The 15,036-nt window shown below is 32.2% G+C and overlaps 1 protein-coding gene across 12 annotated transcripts in view; it reads right to left on the reverse strand.

The window, feature by feature from the left end:
* Positions 1-798: 798 nt before the first annotated feature.
* pan (transcription factor pangolin) overlaps positions 799-15,036 on the reverse strand; it is a 55,783-nt gene continuing 41,545 nt past the window's right edge. For 2 of the 12 annotated variants that reach the window (XM_001352326.4, XM_015188834.2), the window contains 4 exons: positions 13,643-13,835; positions 13,172-13,337; positions 10,607-10,676; positions 799-5,732 (listed from right to left, as the gene is read on the reverse strand). In XM_001352326.4, coding sequence (XP_001352362.2) covers positions 4,631-5,732; positions 10,607-10,676; positions 13,172-13,337; positions 13,643-13,835 — 1,531 coding nt within the window. In that variant the 3' untranslated portion in view covers positions 799-4,630. Of the gene's footprint in view, positions 5,733-7,997; positions 8,443-10,606; positions 10,677-11,586; positions 11,741-13,171; positions 13,338-13,642; positions 13,836-15,036 lie in introns of those variants that run through there. The other 10 variants (XM_033381426.1, XM_015188838.2, XM_015188840.2 and 7 more) reach the window with 9 other exon arrangements.

A 15,036-nucleotide genomic window follows, 5' to 3' on the forward strand; every position in this document is an offset into this window, starting at 1 on the left:
AGGAACTAGAGGCGAATGAAGAAGTACACTCCGAGGAGAATTGGAGGCGGAGGATGAAGTTCACTCCGAGATAAAAAGGATCACTGGAGCTCCCATTTCTAGATCTAATGTAAAGCGTTAGTACTTTGTGGCGACATGCGGCCCCTCGGTCGATTGGGCGGGAGGAGGACTACGTTTTGCCAGACACCAGTCTTCTGCTGATGTTACACGGGCCACTTGATGGTGTCATTACATCGTCACTTGTAATATGCAATCATTGCATATCAACGTCCAACAATATATTTGACCCACTATATTGTGCGCCACCAATTGGCGATCACCGTTCTCGCCGAGCACTGGAAAATAAGTTCACAGCAGACTTCGGTTTTTTATAAAGAGTACATAGATCCATAACACGAATGAAACTTGATATATTACGTAGTGGAGTTTAGTACTCTTTAATTTTTCCCGTAACTTTGTACCGGGCTGCATTCGTGGGCTTACTCAAAAAGTTACCAGCGTTACATTCTTGCCAAAAGCTTAAAATTAATAGCAACGTGCAAGCAGAGGGAATTCGTAATGTGTTTCAATAAAAGCCACTGCACTAGGACTTTTGGAGTATTGACAGATATCCAGAACTGCACGCTCTTAAATATGGTAACATTAAATTAAAAAACTCCTGGCGGTTGAGCAATCTACTAGTTATGATAATTATGTACGATTCTGATTTTTTCAAGTGTATTCAAATTTATACAACAAATGGTTGCTAAAGTGCTTTATTGGGATTAAATGAAATTATCGATACGAAATTTAAGACGGTTTTCTGTTCAACATTGCTTTCTTTTATTAAGGTGTACTTTTTAATCTAATTCGCATACATACATTTAATCACTAATTTTAAGTATATATACTTAGACATACATTTCTTATATATATACGTTAAATATTTTTAACTTAGGAATATTTATAACATTTTTTGTATGTATCGATTTTTACCCGTACCACTATCTAGACCCCAGCAATGATATCAAACCATTTTATTAACCAATCAATGAATAGAAATTTGCGGAAACGTCAAACCTCAGCAGAGTTTCCGATTTGAAGAATATTAAATTAAATTGAAGAAAAACATTTTTCCACGCTATTTTGAAAATTACATTTTTTGTTTTAAGTAATTAACTTTTAAAAAAATGCACTCATTAAATAAATGATTATAAAAGCAGTGAAATGCACAGGGAATACGATAATAAAATCATTAATAAATTTAAGAAAAAATATCAATATAACTCTAAGTGCACACATACATATACCAAATATGCAATACAATAGTAACATTTCTATTGTTTTGTCTAAAGAACATCAGAATAAATTTTAAATTAGATGTTGTTTCCAATTTTGTAAATGCTTGTTGAGTAAAAATGTAATGCCCACGAATCATATATTTGTGATTGTTTATTCTTGTTTTTAAATTTTTATAAAAAAACAAAGATTGATTTTACAACTAGATATGGTAATGTATCACTATAAGTATATTCTTAACAGTACTGACTCGAATAAAAACGATATTTAACGCGTAAATTTAAACTAACGGAAATATATATAGTAACGATCATTTTTTAAAATTATATTCAATAAATAAAACATTAAATATTGCAATATCGTTTCAATGTGGTTACAGTTGTACAAAAAGCAACTCAAAGCAAAACACAGAATATTGGAAGCATTGGATAGAAACTATTTTGATTATAATTACTATTAAAACTAACAAAATATCTGTATCATGCCAAAATGAAAGACATTAAAAATGTAATATCCACGATTGTATCTAAACACTCAAACAAAAACTGAATCTTCTGCTTTTGTTACATAACTTAATTTACATTTGATCATTTATAAATTAAGGACTAACATAGTTCGTTTCAAATCGATATTTTCCATTTTCTCTTACTCGCATACACAAGAATGTATGCATAGTCGAACATATATAATATGTGTTAAACAGTCTTTTTTAATTGGCAATGGCTATACACATTTTTTTGATTAGATAAATAATACCTTATCAAATATATATGTATATATTTATATGTATATATCCATTCATATGTATACTTATGTATGTACATATATCGTATTATCGGCACATTTCTATATAAATGTACCTTCACACTATGCTTATACAGATGCTAGACCTTAACCAATTTCTGCATGTATATTTGGATTTGTATTACCTTTATAATATTTAAAACTGCGTATCCACACACATATCTACATATGTTCTATAGTATCTTAGAGCCCTACATGCTTAAATCTTCATTTTGTTTTATCACAGCTCTGTATGTATTTATACTCATGAAATTTGCTGTCCTCTTACTAATGTAATCCCATTAGAGATCACCAAATGAAATATTGAGGATTATTGTTTACATACAGTGGCCGACAAAAATCTATAACAAATTTTTTATATCTGCGGAATCCATGATCTTGTAATAAAACTTTTGTAGAATACTCTAATATGGGTAATTTAAACAGAATACATTTTCAAGAAAAGGTTGAAAGGAGTATATTGGAGTGTTATAATACATAAATAAGACTTGTTTAATAACTAGTTTTCGTTTAGAAAACTCAAAAAACTCTTTTTTCATACCACCTGTATTTTAAGAGTCATTTAACATAGACCCATAATTTTTTGATCATTTGTTTGGTACTATGACACCTGTCAATGGTAAAGTTTCAATGGCGTTTACTCTTGATTTATGCAAGGCTCTAGTATGAATACTCTTACATACATACATAAATATGTAGGTATGTGTGTGTTTGTTAATATTCATATGCAACTGTCGATTAGGACTAAACATATCTTATAGCTACACGAGTGTATATAAAAAAGAATTTCCAAATACTAAATATTAAATAGATATAATACATCTCTACATGGATATTTGACTATTAAGTACATACAAATATTTATACACACATATGTAGGTTTGTATTTATCAGGGCTCGTAACTTTTACAGCAAATTCCATTAAGTTATCGACACAAATGATAAACTGAGCCAACACAATTAATACCTAATCGCATACGTTTATTATTGGCACATAGTATAAAATATTAATTCATTAATCACATAATTATATATTCATGTTATTCATGTGCTAAGCACTATTTCCAATATATCTATGTATGCAAGTGTATGCACTTAGATGTATAAATTACGAGCCCGTATTTACGTACCTTATATAAAATTACGTACGTACATATGTATGAATGCATATAATTGGAAGATAGTAGTTTGAACTGAATGAAGACTAGTATAAATATACTCGTATGTATTTTTAATAACTTTCCAATATGCAGTTATAAATACATGTATATATACAGGTAAATAGTATTTATTTCGCCGGCATTTACTCTTTATGGAATAGTTGCTATCAGGTCTTATGGTCAATAAATTCGTAAACATTGTCAGTATTTTTATGTAAGCAAGTTACCTATTTACAAACTTGTTGTTTTTACTCATCCTTTAAAAATTTGAGATACAAACATATAAATAAGAATTGCGGTGTTTAGCAACAAAAACCCCCGGTGTATACTAGGCAAATTTGCAATGTTTTTGCATACCTATACATACTACCAATTACCAATGACGTATCAACACAAGTCGTATTAATTCTGTGTTTTGTCAAACTCAAATTTGTATTTAGCATTTGTACGTAAATTTATACATACGTATCTTTTAAAATTATTTATGAACATATGCCCATATATTTATGTACACAAACCAAATTATAAATCGGGAAAACTGTGTTATAATTGCAAAAAACCAGATGTATCCGTGTCCGATAATAAATTTGAAAAGTTTGGCTGTGTACAAAACATACAAATGGGGATGACATTTGCATAAACGTTTATGTAAATCCACACATATGTAGGTGTACATCGAAAAATTATTTCAAACTTGTCTTGTCTTTGATTGAGTGATGGAAAAGATTTTCTAAAAACTGCTTGTAGTTGAAATCAATAATATAATAAACCAAATGTTGAGTTTGACAACACTCAGAAAAGTAATTAAACGAACATTCAGATTTATACGCCACGGTAAAAAAATTATATAGTACAACATAAATATTAAAAAGTACGTATAAATATATACATATGTACATATGTATACGCATGTATATTATAGTTGAATTAAACTTTCTGCGGATAGGTAAGTGTAACAGAAGTAAGTAGCTTAAGATAAGTAAGTATGTACACATATACCATAAGTACAAACATACATACCTACATACGTAAACACGCTTACTTAATTTATTTGGCGTTCCCTAGCATGAGCTTTGATCCATTTGTGTTGTCTCCAGAGAAATATTTCTGTTTGGCCTCTTCTTTTATTTATAGAAAATGCCAAGATATCCAGATTTTAGTTTCAATTATTACAAAAATTCAAATATACATATTCATATGTATAAATAAATAATTTAAATTTTGGCACTTGTCTATTAATGGCCACATGTTTCTAAAGATGGCGAATGGGATGGCGATAATACTATTTATTGCACGTTCATTAATTTAAGCTGCTTCTCACACAACACTGAATATTGAGAAAATTGAGAGAAAGCCGGCGATAGGTATTTTAATAGACTAGCAGTTTGCTATGATACGCTAATGGCTCCAGTTTCGGAAGAACCAGCACTTGAAGAGGGATTGTTTGCGTTCGTTGGCGGATCTGAGGAAGTATGCTTGCCGTTGTTTATGGAATGGGAATCTCCAGACAATATTGTTGACTCGCTATTGCTAGCTGCCGCTAAATGGTGGGTCAACTGTTGGTGAAAATGTTGGCTGAAGCTGCTATTAAAAAGCGAGTGGTGGGGGTGATAGCCGTGGGGAGCAGCATGGTGAATAATGGACGTAGGCCCCAAAGCACTTTTTTCCTTAGAATCAGAGACTGCAATGGAGCAAACATTTAGATCTTCACGCCTCTTAGTTAACTGATTGATGCTCAATGGATTATTTATATCTCGTGGATTGGCACCAATGGGGTTTCGTGGTACGTTTACCGGCGCCGGCGCCTTAGGCGGTACACCAGAACCGCTAAAACCATTAAAGCCATTTGCTGAACTCTTATTTTTACTGACTGAAGGATGTGGCTGGAATAATGCATCAGGTTTGTTGCTAACAGAACTACCTATTGGATGACTAAGGCCCATACCTAGGTGACTGAAACGATTGCCAAGCATCATAGCGCGCTCATGGGCTAAACTTGAAGATGGACCCGTCGTACCTGTTACAGGCGAGACAGTATTTGAGGTATTCGGCGTAGTGCTTATACTACAAGTTGACCCACTACTCGATCCTGATGCGGAAATAGATTCCGATCTTGGTTGACTGGATCCCTGTTCTGCATTGGGGACCATAAGCGCATTTGTGCTGACAGCTAACAGAGACGGTGTTGCTGGATTAATATTCATATTAAGTGGGCTCGCCAAGCTTGTTGTTGTAGACGGGCTTTGTAAGCTAGACAACCCGCTTAGGCAGCCAGGGCTGGATATTGACTGATTCAGAGACTCTGTATCATCATCTGGAATTTTATTACTTTCATCACCGCTGCCGCAGCTACCGACTAACTGATCATCATCATCATCATCATCGTCGTCATCACTTAGCTGGCTTCCAAGATCATCAATTCCACTTCCATCTTCGATCGCGCCTGTTCCATTCATAGCCTCCATGTAGCGTATGCATTTTTTTTTGCGTCTACATGAAAAAAAAATAAAAATTTAAATAACATAAGTTACATATTTAAAATTTTGGTAATATTTAAGGTGCACATTGAAAATCATTCCAAACAAAATGTACGTAACACTTTTAGGATTCATGCAGCAACGGAACCCTAGAACTGAAAGTTTAATCTTAAATGATGATCTCAATAGCACAGCGTGCACATCGCGTCTCTACAAAATAGGTTGCAAATAAGACGAAAAATGTTATATATTAAAAATGGCGAAGTTAGACTACACTTTTAACATAAATCAGTATATATGTATACATATATATACATATATACATTTCTTCCCAATTTATTATTGCTCCTATAATACAAACAAATGGCAAAACGCGTTATTTATTCGGAGTATGTTTTTACTAAAAAAGCTATAAAACCTGTTATCAAATACATGCAAAAAAAGCTTAAAATAAAAAAATACTCGGCGATGCCGACCATAAATAAAATATTCAATATTAATCAGAACGGAAATGGCAATTAGTGAATACATTTTAAATTAAGGAGGGTGTTGCAATCTTTCTTACAATTTTACATTTGATTTCCAATTTCAATGCACGAAGAAATAGTTGAATCGCTGGTTAACATAGATACATAACAACATTGAAGTAAAATAAGCATTTTAAATGTTCAAACCATATTGCTGCCTATTTATGGCAGAAAGAAAGTTTTCTTCAAAAAGTCAAAAACTTATTTCAAGTCGCATAGGAAAATTGATGATGCAGTCATTGCATATCAACTTTTAATTATAAAAAAAAGAAAACAACAAAATAGTAAGAGCCTTACTATTAAACTAAAGCACGCAATTTTGCGTTCTGCGATTACTGAAGCCTGGCTGGAACATATTAAAATTGTTACATAGAACTGGCAATTGTGCAACAACTTTCAAACAAAAGAGGAGTTCCACATATTTTAAATAGTGGGTAACACAGATTTGCAGAAAGAACTTAATAGCTTTAAAAGCACAGGAAAAATTGCAGATAGAAAACAGACATTTGCAAGAAAATAATTTATATATATACATATATGTCTTAACTTTGAAACCTATCAGCACCATTTCACATGCACTCTAATCGGAACCATATAAGTAAAAGTAAACCATTCCCATGTATTGTATCTTTTATGTTAGCGATGATGAGACGAAGGGAAAATTTACCATTTTTAAATTAAATAAGTCGCGCGTTAAATTCGAATTGTCACATTGTCATTTGTTCAAAAGCTGTTTATATTAAAAAAACCATATAAACAGCAAAATTCATACTTGTCGGCAGATGGATGGACGGAGACTGCGGACTGCCGGCATATTTACAACAATCTCATAGTACGCAAACTTAGGCAACAAAAGCTACTGTGTAGAAATTAACGTGGTGCACACAAAAATATAAATAATTAAAAGTTTTATCATTTCGATATTTATGTTCTCCTTTTATCGAGATATAACGTTATTTTAATAAGATTATTGGTAGAAATAGCATTTTCATGTTGTACAGAACAAACCGAAAGAAACAATAAACACATTTAACTTGAAAACTTCATTGAAACAGAATAAATACATCAACATCAAATATCGCTAATAAACATAGAAAAACTCAACACATAAATAAGTTAAACAACATACATTATTATATTATAGGCATATTTTAAACATCGAATCGAACGAACAACAATATATACCTAAAACAAAACGCATATCAGGGTTTGACAAATGCATATCATATGACATATCAACACATGTTATAAATACACGAATATCAAATATGAAATCAATTAAAATATACCAAAGTAATGTAGTTTAGGAACATGTAAATACATACATATAATGTTAGCAATTAAGTAAGAGGAATGGCTCCACTGATTTGGTCAACTATATGACATAATTTTTAACATTAAATCGGCTCGACTGATTGGTTTTACTATAAGGCATAGCTATCAAATTTCAATCGATTTTTATATTATTATCTAAAAATATAATTAATTATTTTCAGATTTTTGTTTAAGATTCGAAACGACTGGCATAAAAAATGTATCCTTTCGAGAATACAAATATATACATTCATTCAATAAAATAAAAAAGCTTTCTTAATGACATGCATTTTAGTAAGTATTTACGAAAATTTATTATGCACTTACAAATATGCGAACCACTCCCTAATGGTAACATTTACTATAAACACTAACTAATTTGCAAACCCTGATATACATTTGTTTAAAATATTTTCTGTTTTTTTTTTTTTATTTACTGGTATCTGCGCAGATGTAATTGAATGCTGGCTCATCTGCTGTAAAGGTAAGTTTTATCCTGGATTGACTGATGTTTTCGATTCGTCTCAGCATTCAAGTGTGCACTTCTACAAATTTACATATGTTGGTGGTGCCTGCGGGGACAGCTGCTGCGAACCAGCGCTAGCTGCACCACCCCCACCTCCGGCGCTGGCTGTTATACCATTTAAAGGTGCTATTCCATTTCCATTACTGTTAGCCATCATTTGTGCATGTGTATGAGAAGACGAGGTGGATGATGATGAGGAGGACGAAGATGACGAATTGGGCAGCATTACAGTACCCCCTATGCCACTTACAATAGGTGCCAGCATACCAACACTTATGCTGCTTACTGCTGCACCACTGCCGATGCCAACGCTGCCGCCACTGTTGCTTACAGTTGAAATGACACCCAAACTGGGACTTAATAATCGGTAAAGTCGAGGTCAATTAAATGTCCAAAATTGATATGAATAACCGTCAGCATTAAGAAGAGAAAAGGGGTAATCAAAAACATCAAAATCATTTTATCATCTATTATATTTCGTTTTATCAGTGTGTATGTGTTGTGTATTTTTAGAATGAAACAACAAAAACGTCAAACAAAACATTAAGAAGCCGATAAAGCAATTTTTAAAGAGTTTTAGTCGTTAAAAAATGATTGAGCATAAAAGTTGAGCCTTTACGGAAAATTAAGCTAAGATATTGATATGCCTTTTATATAATCTGCGATGAATGCAGTAATCATAACTGATATTAATGAAACAAAATAAAAAGAATATATTTTTAGACTTCCCCAGCATCAACGAATATAAAAAGATTGATCTTAATTGGCACATCCTTACATAATATTATTTAAAAAAAATTATACATAAATGAAAGATAAACTCAAGGTCTTAAACGAGGTGCAGACAAGGGTAGTGGTGTAAGTTTGAAGGGCGCGTTCCATGCAATTACAATTGATCAAAAGATCGTGAAGAGTTTTTGTAATTGATAATAATAGTGACAGGTGTTATAGTTTTGTGTACCTATTTATTTCATGATTATGGAAGTTTATAGGGACACTAAATTTATCATATAATCGAATGTGCATTTCTTTTATATGTTTTCTTGTACATATGCCATCCTATTAATTCAATATGTGTAGAATTATAATAGATAAATTATTATAAATTATCTATTAAATTTAGAATAGTCCAACAAAACTCACGCAAGATTAAAATTTGTCATACAATTTTTGGTTGTTTTGTAATTTATTGTTGATATACTCATTTGAATGCTGACATTTTTAAATACATTGATACAAAAAAGATTCTGATTTTTGTCTTTGCGGCATTCAGAGGTTTGATCAAACGACTGCACCTTAACCGTTTACCCATCGAGTTTTCATAGTCAACAACAGCTAATTTTTACTGTCTAAACCTTCCGTTTTTACCAGAGACCGTAATCATTATGCAACACCATACTTACGCTTCGACTTTTTATGATAGTCTTGCAACTTTAACAATTTTTAAAGAGTTATGGTTTTGTTTCATGGTGTGGTTTTTCCTTAAAGTTAAAAAAACTTTTTTTGTTATGTTTTTCTTCCTTTTTTTAACATAACTTAAGAATCTTACATCTGGTTGTATTGCAATTTTGAAAAGCTGATAAATGCAGTTTTTTTATACCGTGGACGAAAACTCCGATATTTTTACGTTTTTAACTATAACGTTCCGTTTTTCTTTTTCCCAAATTTTTTTCACATTTTCTAATGTCCTGTTAAATGCACAAAGCTTCTGTTATGTTTAGAATCCGACGTATCGATAAAAAAAACAGACTGCGTCAACTCTTGTTGAATTAAGCAATTGTTTTAAAGCAAAATTTGATGTTGGGTTAAAAAAAATATTTATAAAGAAGGTACTAGCTAAATTGCTCTGGTAGTGCGAAAGTGCGAAGGTGATAGCCGAAGCCTGCCTGAAACTCAGTTGTTTTTCGTAACAATGATATTGACAGGCCTGATTCCTCTATAGTTGATGTGTCCTTTGATGTGAAATCAGATTGTAAATATTTGTACATGGATGTGTGCATAATATGTCTGTAAGTCTTTTTATGTATGTCGAATTGTTGTTAGTGTATTTATTTAGATCAAATCCAACACATGTAATCGTACTTCGTGAAGTACGATTTTCTTGGAGTGCTCTAGGTCACTTATCTTAAATCGGTACGTTGTGTCAAAAATTTCTACTTCGAGAACAAAAAACCAATATTAAATTCCTAAATAAGCGCATGGGTGTAGAACCTTACTGAGAAGTTCCATTTAAATTATACAAATATTACATTTGTAAAAACAGAAAATTCCCCAAAATATTCCGAAGAAAGTGCACCAATTAATATCCTTACTTGGGCAGGCAATAGCCAATATCCTCACGCATTACACGATGGAAATAATACTACATACTCGTATATCATTATATTTTTTTGGATAAATCGAAAAAAATCGAAGAAAGCGAAATAAGTCGAATTTAAAATAAAAAATCTTGCGTGAATCTTGGAATGTCTTTTATATATACTTTCTATATTCAGAAAATATAAGTAACATTAATCATACCTGCATGGCTTGCACCATTGATTTTGCTGGTCCAGTCCAAATCTAGCACGGCACTTTTTCATGTTATTACCTAAGGAAACCATGAAATATTTTTAGATTGACTTTAACAAAAGAATTTTGTTTATTTTATAGAAATAGATGATTTGTTAGTGAGCTATTTATTAGTTTTTAGGTTTTATGAATTGTAAAAGAAGATGATCTAAAGTTTCAAATATAAAAAGTAAAGATAATGAAAGCACGCGGTTGACAGTGAGATTTTTTTGAGAATTGTTTAGCCGTTCTAAAATAGATCTATAAAACACTTACTGGTATAAAACATACAATAGATTAAGAATATTTAGCCACTTGTAAGGATTTATAAATACATAACAATAGTATTACATGCATGAATACCTACAGTACTTGAAATAACAATAAATAAAACTTATGATATGAAAACAAAAAATCCATTTCTGTTTTAGACATGCTCGAAGTATAAGTATACCTCTATTATACACAAAAAATGATTATGATAGCATAAGTTAATAATTGTATAAAACAAAAAAAGATTAGATACAATAAAAGTTGTATGTTGTATTCATATGTTAAAGGATACAATGATCTTCGATTTGTACCGGTAAATATAGTTGCTGTTGAAATATGAAACCCGGTTTCGATTTAGAACCAGATTTGTATTAAATTTTGGTGTATAGTACAACTGCTAGCAGCCAAGACTAAATTTCATTTCCTGAACATATTTTAATTCAATAGTTATTTAAAATAGAATCCAATTGCAAAACCTGGCTCTTAACAAAAACAATTTTAGCATTAATATATGTACAAGTAATATCTACATGTACATATACTGAAATTACTAAAGTAATTTTTATTTTTTAACGCATATTAAACTAAAGATTTACATCTGATCTGATCTGGATTTGATTAAACTGATTTTGATATGATTTATATATCGTACAATAGTTTAAGAAAATTTGTCTAACCTCCGTCGTGGGCATCTTGCTTCCGCTTCCGTTTCTTGCCGCGCGAGGCATTCGTACGAGAGCTCCAATCGGGATACATTTGCATGTGCAGTTGACGCTCACGCCGCGCCAACTCGTAATACTTCGCCTGCTCCTCACGCCCCAAGGCATGCCACTGGGTGTGGGATTAAAGCGTTGTTTTACGAAAATAATATTATGTAATAGTTGTATGCACAAGGTATCGGGATAAGTACTTTTTATGGAATATGTTTAAACCAGCTATTCAATTTACTTCATATTTAATTATGCTGCACATACATACACATATATACTAGAGTGTCTGAGTATATCTGAACTGGAATATGTCTAAACAAATTTTCATTGAATTCAATTATGATATATATGTATATATATATAAATGTACATAGATGTAGATATATATATATACATATATATATATGTATATATGTGGCTCGCGATTTCCTAACGTAAAGAATAACGCCCCATTAATTTACGGAGCGGGAACATGCCCAATACCATATATATATATTTTTTTTTAACGATTCGTAGCGCCAGAAATTTAAAAGCTTCGACGGATCGATCTTTAAGACGGTTTCGGGTGCATGCATTCGCCAATTCTGGACGAGACGCTCAGTTTTTAAGTTCATATGCATGATTCTCATACTAAAGAATCAATAGAAATGAAAGCTTTAAACAAAATGGAATGTTTTTATTGTTCTCTTTTCTCATAATTTTGAATACTTTGCCAATTTATTTGTTTAACTTATGGTGTTTGTGTGTTGTACATGTGTTTCTATGCTAATTTAAATCTTCATCAGAATAACCTGCCCTTTTTAAATAAAGTGGTTTTTAAAATGTATATTTATATTTATTTTAATATTCAATAAAATCTAATAAGAAGACAAGAGACAAAGTATTTTTTCTAATGTAGTCATTGTTACAAACATTACCATCTATAGCTTGACCAATAGAGATTTAATGTTGAGGCCGATTGGGCACTGCTTAATTAAAAACTTGGCGCAACTAAATTGAGAGCAAATATTGTCTCAAATATATGCTCATAAAAAGGATTCTTTTGAAAAATGTTAATTAGCGTTTTCTATAATGTATTATTTGGATTTTGCGAGGTTAAAACGTACTATAGGATTTATTTGTATCTCTACTAAAAATGGCACTCAGCTTCCATTATCTGTGAAATTCCATTAACTAGTTTAATTCTGTATTGTTCAGGTTTATTGTGACTAACTATACTTGATCTAGGCTCGTCTAAAATTACCTTCAAAGCTACAAAAGCAAAGTTTTACATTTGCCAAGTGTTGATTTTGTTTTGGATCATTCTTTACATACTGGTAAGTTACGGAACTTTACGAACGTTAAATATAATCTAAGTATTTACACAAATTACATAGATATAGGTAAGTTTTTAAGTTACTGTTATTTCTAATTTGGGTGGGTTAGTTGTTGATGTTAGATGTGTGCTTGAGGTTTTGTGTGAGTGTAAGTGATTTAATGAAATCGAAAAACATAAAAGTGGAATGCAGTTAGAAGGAAACGAATGTAACAATTTGACAATTTTGTGCAATACCTCCCGAATCCGTTGTCGATCTGTCTTTTTTACGCTTTTTCTTTTTTGACACGTAACCGTAGTTATCTCGTGCGCTCCACCCCGGATACAATTCCATATGTAATTGACGCTCTTGCCGAGCCTTTTCGTAATATTTGCTTTGTTCTTCGCGGGAAAGTTCGTGCCACTACAAATGCATTATGAATGAGGAATCCATTAGAAAGAATTTTCAAAAACATGAATGGGTTTTTGCAAAAATAAAAAGTAATATACATTTAAAGTTAAATTTTCATATTATTCATGATGATCCGTGCGTTCCGTTGTGTTAAAAAATTCTTTTCGCGTCAGTGTATCGCCTGTCAAACATCCCATTAAAAATTTCAAAAATATATAATTCCTGGGCTATTGTCAATGGGATCAATTCGTTGGAAAACTATAACTGCTTACACATACGGCATATTTAAGATAGAATGGTGTTTTTAAATGGCTTACCCGTCGCCCTAAAATTTGATTGATTGCGGCTGATTCTTTGAGCGTACATTCGGCGACTACTTTAGCTCTCATCTCCTTCATGTAAAGCATAAACGCATTCAACGGTTTCTTGATATGTGGTTTCTTTTTATCATTTGAGCTATCTTTACAGTCGATAGATTGGGTATTCGATGAGTTTTTTGAATCCAAGTTTCTGAAAGTCAAACGATGATATTTAAAACAAAAATCTACAAAAGTTGAGTTTTATTAATGTTGACTATGATTAAATTTCACAATTCTAAGCACCTACATATAAGTACACGTACAGCAATTTTTAAAATCGTATTTTTTTTAAGCCATCAATGATTAATTACTTATAATAAAGTATAATTAGCATACATATTTGTACGCCCCCCAGTGGGACCTCCATTCGACCATTTCAACTTGTTAAATAAATAACTTTTTCACAAATAAACTGCATTTGATAGCAAAAACTTACAAAATGTAGTGTGCAGGAGTACATGGTACTACGATGTGTGAAATGTTCAATTTGTATTTTTTCTTTTCGATATAATACTTTTAAATTCAAATTTTTTAACCAAAACAATTTGGTGTGATTTACTTACTAGGAAAATTAATTTTTTCGACCTCTTTTCTACTGATGTCCCACTGTGCGCCGTCTTATTATTTTCGATAAGTAAATACAACCAAAGACTATACAATACCAAGATGTTGCATGAGCGACCAAAAAGCTGTTCTATGGCGGGTCCTAACATTAGAACCCAAAAGGCACGAGGGAGCGTGCGGGGTTTCAATTCCCTTTTCGCCTGTACTTTGTCTCTACCGCGACCCCGCTGCCCATCGGTTTCGTCTGTTCAGCAATTCTGGACTCTCGAGCCTCAGCACCGTCGAAGCGGTGGTCGCGGATCGCCGATGCTTTGGAGCGGCACAGTGGGAAAATTCGATTGGAAAATTCTCTATTAGATGCGTACATTAAATTTATCTAAAGCACTCATACAATTTTTTTACTATTTCGGCTGAGTCCCCACTGTGCCGCGCCAAAGACATCAGCGACCACGCTGCCCTACGGTTTCGGTACGCAGACGATTCATATTTTGTTTTTGTATTCTTTCTCTTGAGACACACCGACTCGACGCTGACCGAGGCATTGACGAAGCCGAGTAGCATTTCGGAGGCGAAGGTAGCGTAAAAGAGAATTGAAGTAATAGCAAACGAAAATTGAAAAAGAATTTGTTCCTCATGCAACATCTTGGTATTGTATAGTCTTTGATACAACTGTGCACAATAAGCACATACAGTGGGTAACTTTAATATTCGGCATTTTTTTTTTTCAACTTCAAACGCGAATAAAATGCATTAAACTACAAAAAAATAAAAAAAATTTAATGAGGGAA

Source organism: Drosophila pseudoobscura, chromosome 5 (assembly GCF_009870125.1).
Source record: "Drosophila pseudoobscura strain MV-25-SWS-2005 chromosome 5, UCI_Dpse_MV25, whole genome shotgun sequence".
Taxonomy (NCBI): Eukaryota; Metazoa; Arthropoda; class Insecta; order Diptera; family Drosophilidae; genus Drosophila; species Drosophila pseudoobscura.